The sequence below is a fragment of the Zophobas morio genome, unplaced genomic scaffold, assembly GCF_036711695.1.
Source record: "Zophobas morio isolate AGI-343-1 ecotype UQ-CSIRO unplaced genomic scaffold, CSIRO_AGI_Zmor_V1 ptg000008l, whole genome shotgun sequence".
In the NCBI taxonomy this organism is placed as follows: domain Eukaryota; kingdom Metazoa; phylum Arthropoda; class Insecta; order Coleoptera; family Tenebrionidae; genus Zophobas; species Zophobas morio.
In genome coordinates, this window is record NW_026972113.1 from 13,120,368 (window position 1) to 13,133,387 (window position 13,020).

At 37.0% G+C, this 13,020-nt stretch overlaps 1 protein-coding gene across 2 annotated transcripts; it reads left to right on the forward strand.

The window, feature by feature from the left end:
- Positions 1–76: 76 nt before the first annotated feature.
- Positions 77–7,804, forward strand: LOC135125408 (protein ROP). 2 transcript variants are annotated; one of them, XM_064050977.1, is made up of 9 exons: positions 77–237; positions 519–677; positions 724–876; positions 1,077–1,180; positions 1,660–1,808; positions 1,856–2,384; positions 6,478–6,723; positions 6,772–6,962; positions 7,013–7,804. In XM_064050977.1, exons 1-9 carry the CDS (start codon positions 210–212, stop codon positions 7,227–7,229), a joined length of 1,776 nt encoding a protein of 591 aa, XP_063907047.1. In that variant the 5' UTR covers positions 77–209; the 3' UTR covers positions 7,230–7,804. The 2 variants fall into 2 exon arrangements, with proteins under 2 accessions (XP_063907047.1, XP_063907048.1); XM_064050978.1 differs by lacking the exon at positions 1,077–1,180 and adding an exon at positions 1,374–1,477.
- Positions 7,805–13,020: the final 5,216 nt, after the last annotated feature.

A 13,020-nucleotide genomic window follows, 5' to 3' on the forward strand; every position in this document is an offset into this window, starting at 1 on the left:
ATTTGTCAAAAAACAGAGATCTGTAATATCGGCCAAAGCGCCCTCTGTGTGTTTACACTATAAGCGGGTTTGACACTTACGCATGATAGCGGCACCCCCATGGCGTTTGTGAGTCACAGTTGGCTAGTGTCAAGCGCAGTGGTTTTTTAAAAAATTTATCACCCATTTTCGAAGTGTTGTAGCAGTGATTCAACCCTATTCGAGTCAAAATGGCTTTAAAAGCGCAAGTTGGAATAAGTAAGTGATTTTTTAAGCTTGTCCGTGGTTAAAACCACCGAAACCGACTTTGACAGTTGTCAAGTGGCACAGTTCCGCAAATTGTGTGTCAGGGCTTCGCCCCATTTTTTGTAACGCGTTTGTGACACCCCACTGGATTGTGAGTTCGTTTTTTTTTGTTAATTTTTCGTTTTTATCGATTCGATGCCGCAATCTAGTGGGGTGCGAGTGACGTCACAAACGTCAATATTAAGTGTCAAACCTACCCCAAGTATTTCTACATTTTGTACAATGAATTTTAGAAATCATGAACGAAGTGGTCAAGCTAAAAGCTTTGAAGAAGAACGGTCCGGCAGGGGGGCACGGGCTCGAGTGGCGCGTTTTAGTCGTGGACCAACTTGCCATGAGAATGGTATCGGCGTGCTGCAAAATGCACGATATTTCAGCCGAGGGGATCACACGTAAGTTACGCGATATTAAAGGAAGGTGTTCACGTGTTTGTCGTAGTTGTGGAAGATATACAGAAGAAAAGGGAACCTCTGGCTACTATGGAAGCAGTCTACCTTATAACCCCGTCAGAGAAGTCTGTGCATTTTTTGATCGCCGACTTTGATGGGTCCAGGCCCATGTATAAAGCCGCACACGTATTCTTCACAGAAGGTAAATAAATAATCCCGATTTTAAAATCAAGTAAAGATTGAAGATGGTGTAACTTTGTGAGATATGCAACCCACAATACACACGTGTACTACGAGTTGCCTATTTACAGGCGCCGGTTTTGTGTTTCGTGACCCGGCATATCTTACAAGGTGGCTCGTATCAGGACAGGATCCATATTTATTGTTGATAATTTCCAACAGCATGTCCAGATACCCTATTTAGCGAGTTGTGCAAGCATCGGGTAGCCAAATCTATTAAAACTTTAAAAGAGATTAACGTGGCTTTTATTCCATGCGAACAACAGGTATTCAACCTTTAATTATATGGTAGCTTGTGCTTCTAACAATCCTTGAAAAGTGTGGGTTACACCGACTAACACGTGTTGATCACCCAGATCACCAAAAGTCTTCTCTATTGTCAAAATTGTCACAATTTCGGCAGTAGAGAAGCGACTTTTGTCGAACGATTTATTAAAAATTTGTTGTCTTCTGCGACAGTCTGCCCAGAAGAACTGTTCAATGAGCTGTGCAAGTCTTGTGCAGCCAAGAAAATAAAAACTTTAAAAGAGATCAACATTGCCTTCTTGCCGTATGAGTCACAGGTGTGTTGTTTGCTATTAACATGTGCATGGGTTTTGTGCTTGAGTATTGGTTTCGTGTTGTTTTAATTAATTGTTCAGTTTTTTTTTAATCAACAAGTTAAAACCTAGCGATTCCCGCATGTCTTTTTCTTCATTTTCGTCCCACTGGTGTAAAAGCAACCATTACTCGTTTATTCTTGTAGGTGTTCTCTTTGGACTCCCCTGAAACGTTCCAATGTAGCTACAGCCCGAGTTGGGCCCACGCCCGTAACGCCAACATGGAACGAATGGCTGAACAAATCGCCACGTTGTGTGCCACCTTGGGCGAATACCCATCGGTCAGATACAGAAGGTAACCATCACGGTACTGATTTCCAGACTTTGAGACAATTTTTCTAGCGATTGGGACCGAAACGTCGAGCTCGCGCAACTTATTCAGCAAAAACTGGACGCTTATAAAGCCGACGAGCCCACGATGGGCGAAGGGCCCGAGAAAACGCGCTCCCAGCTCCTCATCCTCGACCGCGGGTTCGACTGCGTCTCGCCGCTCCTCCACGAGTTGACATTCCAGGCTATGGCGTACGACTTGCTCGACATCAACAACGACGTCTACAGATACGACGCTTCGTCGGGCGATGGGGCCAAGAAGGAGGTGCTTTTGGACGAGAACGACGAATTGTGGGTGGAGTTGCGTCACCAGCATATCGCTATTGTGTCGCAGAGCGTCACCAAGAACTTGAAGAAGTTCACGGACTCGAAGCGGATGACGCAGAGCGATAAGCAGTCGATGAAGGATTTGTCGCAGATGATTAAGAAGATGCCGCAGTATCAAAAGGAGTTGTCCAAGTATGCGACGCACTTGCATTTGGCGGAGGATTGTATGAAGGCGTACCAGGGTTATGTGGATAAGTTGTGTAAAGTGGAGCAGGTGAGTGTAGGTTTGGTGAAAATTAAAAAATTAGGTTGGCAACGTTAAGGCGTTTTTTGGTTGGTTTGACGGTTTCGGTCTAATAAAAAAAAAACAAAGACAGCCGGGGACTCTGAGAAGATTTTAAATTAAAAGAAAAAATCAGAAGAGACCCCAGAGAAGGTTTCACTTTCTTTAAAAAAAGACCCCGAGAAGATTTCACATTAAAAGAAAAATTCAGAAGAAACCCCCAAGAAGGTTTCACATTAAAAAAAAAGACAGTAGGGGGGCTCAAGAAGATTTCATGTTAAAAGAAAAAATCAGAAGAAACCCCCGAGAAGGTTTCACGTCCTTAAAAAAAAAAGACAGAAGGTTTTACATTAAAAGAAAAAATCAGAAGAGACCCCCGAGAAGGTTTTACATTAAAAGAAAAAAATCAGAAGAAACCCCCGAGAAGGTTTTACATTAAAAGAAAAAATCCAAAGAGACCCCCGAGAAGGTTTTACATTAAAGGAAAAAAATCAGAAGAGACCCCCGAGAAGGTTTTACATTAAAAGAAAAAATCAGAAGAAACCCCCGAGAAGGTTTTACATTAAAAGAAAAAATCCAAAGAGACCCCCGAGAAGGTTTCACTTTCTTTAAAAAAAGACACTACGGGGCCTCGAGAATATTTCATATTAAAAGAAAAAATCAGAAGAGACTCCCGAGAAGGTTTTACTTTCTTAAAGAAAAGATGAGGGGCCCAACGAAGATTTCACATTAAAAAAAAAGACAGAAGAGACCCCCGAGAAGGTTTTACATTAAAAGAAAAAAATTAGAAGAGACCCCCGTGAAGGTTTCACCTTCCTTAAAAAAAAAGAGTAGGGGCCCCGAGAAGGTTTTACATTAAGAGAAAAAATCAGAAGAGACCCCTGAGAAGGTTTTACATTAAAAGAAAAAATCAGAAGAAACCCCCGAGAAGATTTTACATTAAAAGAAAAAATCAGAAGAGACCCCCGAGAAGGTTTTACATTAAAAGAAAAAGTCAGAAGAGACCCCCGAGAAGGTTTTACATTAAAAGAAAAAAATCAGAGGAGACCCCCGAGAAGGTTTTACATTAAAAGAAAAAAATCAGAAGAGATCCCCGAGAAGGTTTTACATTAAAAGAAAAAATCAGAAGAGACCCCCGAGAAGGTTTTACTTTCTTAAAGAAAAGATGAGGGGCCCAACGAAGATTTCACATTAAAAAAAAAGACAGAAGAGACCCCCGAGAAGGTTTTACATTAAAAGAAAAAAATTAGAAGAGACCCCCGTGAAGGTTTCACCTTCCTTAAAAAAAAAGAGTAGGGGCCCCGAGAAGGTTTTACATTAAGAGAAAAAATCAGAAGAGACCCCTGAGAAGGTTTTACATTAAAAGAAAAAATCAGAAGAAACCCCCGAGAAGATTTTACATTAAAAGAAAAAATCAGAAGAGACCCCCGAGAAGGTTTTACATTAAAAGAAAAATTCAGAAGAGACCCCCGAGAAGGTTTTACTTTCTTAAAGAAAAGATGAGGGGCCCAACGAAGATTTCACATTAAAAAAAAAGACAGAAGAGACCCCCGAGAAGGTTTTACATTAAAAGAAAAAAATTAGAAGAGACCCCCGTGAAGGTTTCACCTTCCTTAAAAAAAAAGAGTAGGGGCCCCGAGAAAGTTTTACATTAAGAGAAAAAATCAGAAGAGACCCCTGAGAAGGTTTTACATTAAAAGAAAAAATCAGAAGAAACCCCCGAGAAGATTTTACATTAAAAGAAAAATTCAGAAGAGACCCCCGTGAAGGTTTTACTTTCTTAAAGAAAAGATGAGGGGCCCAACGAAGATTTCACATTAAAAGAAAAAGACAGAAGAGACCCCCGAGAAGGTTTTACATTAAAAGAAAAAAATTAGAAGAGACCCCCGTGAAGGTTTCACTTTTCTTAAAAAAAAAAGAGTAGAGGCCCCGAGAAGGTTTTACATTAAGAGAAAAAATCAGAAGAGACCCCTGAGAAGGTTTTACATTAAAAGAAAAAATCAGTAGAAACCCCCGAGAAGATTTTACATTAAAAGAAAAAATCAGAAGAGACCCCCGAGAAGGTTTTACATTAAAAGAAAAAATCAGAAGAGACCCCCGAGAAGGTTTTACATTAAAAGAAAAATTCAGAAGAGACCCCCGAGAAGGTTTTACATTAAAAGAAAAAAATTAGAAGAGACCCCCGTGAAGGTTTCACTTTTCTTAAAAAAAAAAGAGTAGAGGCCCCGAGAAGGTTTTATATTAAGAGAAAAAATCAGAAGAGACCCCTGAGAAGGTTTTACATTAAAAGAAAAAAAATTAGAAGGGACCCCCGAGAAGGTTTCACTTTCTTAAAAAAAAGATGAGGGGTCCAAAGAAGATTTCACATTAAAAGAAAAAGACAGAAGAGGCCCCCAAGAAAGTTACACTTTCTTAAAAAAAAAGACAGGGAGCTCCGAGAAGATTTCATATTAAAAGAAAAAGACAGTAGGAGGCCCCGAGAAGGTTTTACATTGAAAGAAAATAATCAGAAGAGACCTCTGAAAAGGTTTCACTTTATTAAAAAAAATCAGAACGGGGCCCCGAGAAGATTTTACATTATTAAAAAAAAAATTGGACAAAATATAAGCCCCGCCCACCCACCCCTTCTCAATTGTGATGACGGATGAATGTTCTATCTCTAGAATTTATACATTTTTTGGGTCATTTTCGCTTAACGTTCAAATTTTCTCAAAAACAATTGCATGGTATTTTTTTATTTTTTTTTTATATATATAAATATATAGAGTTTTCTTTCAACAACAGGAAAGTTAAACATGTTTTTAGTTTCTTGTTGGGAAAAGAAAACTTCATATATTAAGAAAAAATGGACCAAATATAAGCCCCACCCACCCACTCCTTCTCAATTGTGATGAATGTTTTATTCATCGTGAGCTGAAGGGCGGAGTTTAGTTGCAAAATCCTCGTTTCTCTACAAGAAATTATTATATGAAACTCATCACAATTGAAATTGGAGTGGGTGGGTGGGGCTTAATCTTCGTTTTTTTTAATGTATAGAATTTTTTCTCAACACCAGGACAGTTAAACATGTTTTCAGTTCCTTGTTGGGAAAAGAAGACTACGTATATTGAGAAAAGGGGACAAAATATAAGCCCCGCCCACCCACCCTGTCTCAATTCTGACGAATATTTTATTCATCATGAGCTAAAGGGCGGAGTTTAGTTTGCAAAATACCCATTTCTTTACAACAATTACTATATGAAATATGTTTTTAAAAGGGTAGAATTTTTTAGAGAAATTTTGATGTTACGATTAAACTCCACCCTTCGGTCTGATTGGGAATGAAAAACTCATCACAATTGAGATCGGGGCGGGTGGGTGGGATTTAATTTTTGTTTTTCTTTTTTTAATCTATTGAGTTTTCTTTCAACAACAGTTAAACATGGTGTCAGTTTCTTGTTGGGAAAAGAAGACTTCGTGTATTAAGAAAAAATGAACAAAATATGTGCCCCGCCCACCCACCCTTTGTGAATTGTGATAAATATTTTATTCATCATGAGCTAAAGGGTGGAGAAGTGGGATTTATTTGGCGGCACTTCAGTGGCGAGGGAAGTTCTGTTGAAATAACATTCGACCAATTTTTTTAACAATGTGCAAACTTATCAGGGACCCCTTCTGTCTTTTTCTTTCAATGTAAAACCTTCTCGGGGGCCCCAACTGTTTTTTTTAAGAATATGAACCCATTTCGGAAGGCCCTCTGCCTTTTTGTTAATAGGAATATGGATTTTTTTTCAACAATGAATCTTGGGGCCCCCTATTGTATTTTTTCTTTAATAATATGGAACCTTCTGGCCTGATGTGACTTTACTTTTTCCTGCCCTGACTTGACTACGTTTTTCTGACTCGACCTGACCTTTTCTTGACCTTTTCCTGACCTGACCTAATCTAACCTAACCTGACCTAACCGGCCCTGAAGAACGTTCGAAACGTAGGGCAATAAATTGGATTAAAATAGTAAATGATCTAAATTTAATCCCAGTGTGTATTTGAAAACTCTGTTTTTTAACATCGTCTGATGATGATGATAATAATAATATTGTTGTAGGACTTGGCCATGGGCACCGACGCCGAAGGCGAGAAGATCAAGGATCACATGAGGAACATCGTCCCCATCCTGCTCGACCCGAAAATCACCAACGAGTTCGATAAAATGCGCATTATCGCACTGTACGCCATGACGAAGAACGGCATCACCGAGGAGAACCTGTCCAAGTTGGCGACGCATGCGCAAATCAAAGAAAAAGAGACCATCGCGAACTTGCAGCTGCTGGGTGTGAACGTCATCAGTGACGTAAGTGATGGGTCCTTCTCAGACGCGCATCTAGTTTATTTTTTGTAGGGGGGCAACCGCAAGAAACCGTACAGCGTCCCCCGTAAAGAGCGCATCACCGAGCAGACCTACCAGATGTCGCGGTGGACGCCGGTGATCAAGGACATCATGGAGGACTGCATCGAGGACAAGTTGGACCAGAAGCACTTCCCGTTCTTAGCGGGGCGCGCCCAAACCAGCGCTTATCACGCTCCCACGAGGTGAGTATTGGCCGGATGAGTGATTCCAGAGTGTGATGGGTTTGTTGTAGTGCAAGGTACGGCCACTGGCACAAGGACAAGACCCAGCAGGCGGTGAAGAACGTGCCTCGGCTTTTGGTGTTCATCGTCGGGGGGATGTGCTTCTCGGAGATCCGGTGTGCTTACGAGGTCACGAATGCCGTGAAGAATTGGGAGGTGATCATCGGGTCGTCGCATATATTGACGCCTGAGAGTTTTCTGAGTCACTTGACGGGGTTGTCGGGCTAGAATTCAGCTAAAAAAGTTACCTTTAATATACCTGATGTCTGATCGCTTCGTGTCGTGTCGATGTTGTTTGGTTAATTTTTTCCATGATTGTTAGCCTAGTGTAGAGTTTATTATATTGTGCTTGTTATGGTTACGTTAGGACGATTGTGAGTATTTGCACGTTAAAATTTGAATACAGTTGAAATGTGAAGAAATTTTAAAGTTCGTGGTGTGTTTAAATATCTATTGTTGATCTCAGATCGATTTTAATATCATGCTTAGGACGATCGTGATTTGTAAGAATATCTCGATGTAGTAGACACACTGGGTGTTTTTAGGTAAGTTGAAGTGAAGGCTGTACTATAATTAACTCAGACTAAACGGCTTAGTTATATCTCGCTTCCAAAACCGAAAGTGTACTATCTTACTACTATAAAGCAATACGTTATTTTAATCAGGTACACTAGAGTAGATTTGAATTAAAATTAGTGACAATATTCAACTTTATGTAACGTAAGTTAGGTTATCGCCAACTTCTTGTATTACCACTAAAGATCTAATCATGTCAATTTAAATAAACATAGCAGTTTGAGCTATTTTTGCTTATCTAGTCACCCTGAACCCACGGGTCACACTTATCGCGGCTTTCTTCCAAACAACTGTCTTTCAGTGTTGAAATTCCTAAAAAAAGGGACTAGAACTTAGGAAATTCTTTACCACCCTTGAAAAAGAAAAAAACAAAGCCCCCGAGAATCTTACACATGACCCTTATTCAACTCAGCAAAAGATACTCAGAGCTCCCGAGATTCTTAAGCAACTAAGCAAAAGACACTCAGGGTTCCCGAGATTGTTTTGGAACTAAGCAAAAGACACTCGGAGCTCCTGAGATTCTAATGCAACTAAGCAAAAGACACTAGGAGCTCCCGAGATTCTAATGCAGCTAAGCAGAAGACACTCAGGGCTCCCGAGATTCTTAAGCAACTAAGCAAAAGACACTCAGGGCTCCTGAGATTTTTAAACAACTAAGCAAAAGACAATCAGGGCTCCCGAGATTCTTAAGCAACTAACTTAAAGACACTCAGAATTCTCGAGATTCTTAAGCAACTCAGCTAAAGACACTCAGGGTTCCCGAGATTCTTAAACAAATAAGCAAAAGACACTCAGGGCTCCTGAGATACTAATTCAATTAAGCAAAAGACATTTCGGATTCCTGAGATTTTTAAACAACTAAGCTAAACACACTTAGGGCTCCCGAGATTCTTGCAGGACACTCAGGATTCCTGAGATTTGTATGCAACTAAGCAAAAGACAATTGGGGCTCCCGAGATTCTAATGCAACTAAGCAAAGACACTCATCAGGTTTCCCGAGATTCTTAAACAACTAAGCAAAAGACGCTCAGAACTCCCGAGATTCTTAAACAACTAAGCAAAAGACACTCAGGGCTCCCGAGATTCTTAAACAACTAAGCAAAAGACAGTCAGAATTCTCGAGATTCTTAAGCAACTAAGCTAAAGACACTCAGGGTTCCCGAGATTCTTAAATAAATAAGCAAAATACACTCAGGGCTCCCGAGATTCTTGCAACTAAGTAAACGACTCTCAAGATTCCTGAGATTTTTATGCAACTAAGCAAAATACACTCGGGAATCCCGAGATTCTTAAGCAACTAAGTAAAAGACACTCAGACCTCCCGAGATTCTAATGCATCTAAGCAAAAGGCACTCAGAACTCCCGAAATTTTTTCGCATTCTTCAAAAAAAAAGTACTACTGGTTTTCTGAGAATTTTTCAGTTCTTTAAAAAAAAAAAGGATACTTGGAGCTCCCGAGACTCTTGCATATTATTTAAAAAATATTTGCTAAAAATTCCTGAGTTTAATTAAATTTTTCAGAAAAACGTACACACACGGACCCGTAATTCTTTTGCAATTAAGGAAAAAATACTTACAGCTACAGAAATTTCTTCTGCAACTAAAACAAACACTCAGTGTTCTTGGGATGTCTTTGCAATTAAATAATAGACACTCTGGTTCCAGAGATACTTATGTAGCTAAGCAAAAAACACTCAGGGCTCCCGCGATACTTGCAACTAAGCAAAAGACACTCAGGGTTCCCGAGATTCTTATACAATAAAGCAAAAGCACCTTGGGCTCCTGAGATACTAATTCAATTAAGCAAAAGACATTTCGGATTCCTGAGATTTGTATGCAACTAAGCAAAAGACAATTGGGGCTCCCGAGATTCTAATGCAACTAAGCAAAGACACTCATCAGGGTTCGCGAGATTCTTAAACAACTAAGCAAAAGACACTCAAGATTCCCGAGATTCTTAAGCAACTAAGCTAAAGACGCTCAGGACTCCCGAGATTCTTAAACAACTAAGCAAAAGACACTCAGGGTTCCCGAGATTCTGAAACAACTAAGCAAAAGACACTCAGGGCTCCCGAGGTTCTTATGCAACTAAGCAAAAGACACTCGGAGCTCCCGAGATTCTAATGCAGCTAAGTAAGACACTCAGGGTTTCCAAGATTGTTATGCAACTAAGCAAAAACCAATCGCCACTCCCGAGATTCTATAATGCAGCTAAGCAAAAGACACTCAGGGCTCCCGAGATTCTAATGCAACTAAGCAAAAGACACTCAGGGCTCCCGAGATTCTTATGCAACTAAGCGAAAGGCACTCAGGGTTCCCGAGATTCTTGTGCAACTAAGCAAAAGACACTCAGGGTTCCCGAGATTCTTATACAATAAAGCAAAAGCACCTTGGGCTCCTGAGATACTAATTCAATTAAGCAAAAGACATTTCGGATTCCTGAGATTTGTATGCAACTAAGCAAAAGACAATTGGGGCCCCCGAGATTCTAATGCAACTAAGCAAAGACACTCATCAGGGTTCGCGAGATTCTTAAACAACTAAGCAAAAGACACTCAAGATTCCCGAGATTCTTAAGCAACTAAGCTAAAGACGCTCAGGACTCCCGAGATTCTTAAACAACTAAGCAAAAGACACTCAGGGTTCCCGAGATTCTTAAACAACTAAGCAAAAGACACTCAGGGCTCCCGAGGTTCTTATGCAACTAAGCAAAAGACACTCGGAGCTCCCGAGATTCTAATGCAGCTAAGTAAGACACTCAGGGTTTCCAAGATTGTTATGCAACTAAGCAAAAACCACTCGCCACTCCCGAGATTCTATAATGCAGCTAAGCAAAAGACACTCAGGGCTCCCGAGATTCTAATGCAACTAAGCAAAAGACACTCAGGGCTCCCGAGATTCTTATGCAACTAAGCGAAAGGCACTCAGGGTTCCCGAGATTCTTGTGCAACTAAGCAAAAGACACTCAGGGTTCCCGAGATTCTTATGCAACTAAGCAAAAGACACTCAGGGTTCCCGAGATTGTTATGGAACTAAGCAAAAGAAATAAGTAAATAAATAAATACTATAATTACGAATTCGAAATCGCAAATAAAAATATATTTATAAGCTTTTCGAAAAGCTTTTGAAAAACTGAGAAATTGAAAACTTGAAATATTGAGAAATCGGAAAGTCGATTCTTTTTAAAAACTGTTAAAAACGTGTAAAAATCGGGAAAACGTAACATTAAAAAATAGTAAAACTGAATTGAAAAGTGGAAAAATTGGGACATCGTAACATTGAAAAATTGGAAAATCGAAAAATCAAAAATTTTTAAAATCAAAAACTTGAAACACTGAAAAATCTAAAACCGAGAAGTCGAAAAGTCGAAAAATTACAATACTTATTTAAAAAATTAAAAATCCAGAAATCGGAACATCAAAAAATAGTAAAACTGAAAATTAAAAAAAAACAGAAATCGAAAAACTGAAAAAACAAGAATTTGAAAAATCTCAAAACTCAGATGTCGAAAAATACGAACATCGAAAATTTGGAAAATCGAGAAATTAAAAATTGAAAAATGTAAAACGTAAAAATATCGAAAGAAGAAAATATGAAAAACTAAAAAATTTAAAACGTAAAAAATATGGAAAGTAGAAAATTTGAAAAATAGTAAAACTGAAAAATCTAAAACCGTAAAGTAGAAAAGTAGAAAAATCGTGATTTCGAGAAATCAAAAATTCGAAAAATTGAAATATGTATTAAAAAATTATAAAATCGAGAAAACGAAATATCAACAAATAGTAAAACTGAAAATAAAAGAAAAAACAACAAATCAAGAAATTTGAAATTAAAAAAAAAACGAAAATATAAGAAATGAAAAACTAAAAAATTAAGAAATTGAAAAATTCCAAAATTAAAATGTCGAAAAATTGAAAAATGGAAAAATTGAAAAATCAAAAAATTAAAAATTTTAAAAACCGAGAAAGTGAAAAATTTTTAAATTGCGAAAATCGAGATGCCAATAAGCGCAGTCGAAAATATTTAAATTTTGAAAAATTTAAAAATCAGGAAATCGGAACATCGAAAAATAGTAAAACTGAAAAATCAAAAAACGAGAAATAGAAAAATCTAAAACTTAAAAAATGGAAAAATTGAAAAATCAAAAAATTGAACAATAGAAAACTGAAAAATTAAGAAACTGAAAAATCGAAAAAGTTTAAAAATCGGAGCATCGAAAATCTACAATTCGAAAATCGAAAAATTAAGAAAATTTAAATGATGATAAAAATCAACAAATTTAAAGACCGGAAGATTGAAAAATGCAGATATTAAGAGTCGAAAAATTAAAATAAAAAAAATCAGGAAATAGTAAAATTGAAAAATAAAAAAAAAACGAGAAATCTAAAATTGTAAAATTTAAAAATCGAAAAAAAAAATCAAAGAATTGAGGAATCGAAAAATCCGGGAATAGAAAAGTCAGGAAATCGAAAAATCGAGAAATTGAACAATCGAAAAGTCGAAACATTGAATTTCGGTAAAAAATTGAAAAATTGAAAAACCAAAAAATTGAAGAATCGAAAACTGAAAAATTAAGAAACTGAAAAATCGAAAAAGTTTAAAAATCGGAGCATCGAAAATCTACAATTCGAAAATCGAAAAATTTAAATGTAAAAAATCGAAAAATAGTTAAGTTGAACAATCAAAAAATGGAAACATCGAAATGTAGATAAATCGTGAAATCGAAAAAATAAATAGTCGAAAACCATAAAAATCGACAAATTTAAAGACCGGAAGATTGAAAAATACAAATATTAAGAGTCGAAAAATTGAAATTTAAAAAAAACAAAAAATCAGGAAATAGTAATATTGAAAAATAAAAAAAACGAGAAGTCGAAAAATATGAAATTTAAAAATCGAAAAAAAAAAACAAAAAAGTGAGGAATCGAAAAGTCAGGAAATCGAAAAATCGAAGCATTGAATCTCGGTAAATCGAAAAACTGAAAAACCGAAAAATTGTAATTGAAATTGAAAAATTAATTTAAAAAATTGGAAATTTTAAAAATTGAAAAATTAAAAATTTTAAAAGGGAAAAATAGTAAAACTGAAAATAAAAAAAGCGAGAAATCGAAAAACTGAAAAATTGAAATTGAAAAAATAATATAAAAAAGAGAAATCGAAAAACTTAAAACTCAGGAAATTGAAAAATTCCAAAACTGAAATGTCCAAAAATAGGGAAATCGAAAAATTGAAAAATTCAAAAACTGAAAAATCGAAAAATTGAAATTGAAAAAATAATGTACAAAAATAAAAAACCTAAAAATGGAAAAATTAAAAATTTTAAAAAGGAAAAATAGTAAAACTGAAAATTTAAAAAAACAAGAAATGGAAAAACTTGGGAAAACAAAAAATCAAACATTGAAAAATTGAAACATCGATAAAATCGAAACATCAAGAGATTGAG

Coding starts and splice junctions, on each gene's coding strand:
- LOC135125408 (XM_064050977.1), top strand. CDS start 210: ATGGCTTTAAAAGCGCAAGTTGGAATAA. Junction 238..518: donor AAAAGCGCAAGTTGGAATAA/GTAAGTGATTTT, acceptor AATGAATTTTAG/AAATCATGAACGAAGTGGTC. Junction 1,809..1,855: donor CCATCGGTCAGATACAGAAG/GTAACCATCACG, acceptor CAATTTTTCTAG/CGATTGGGACCGAAACGTCG.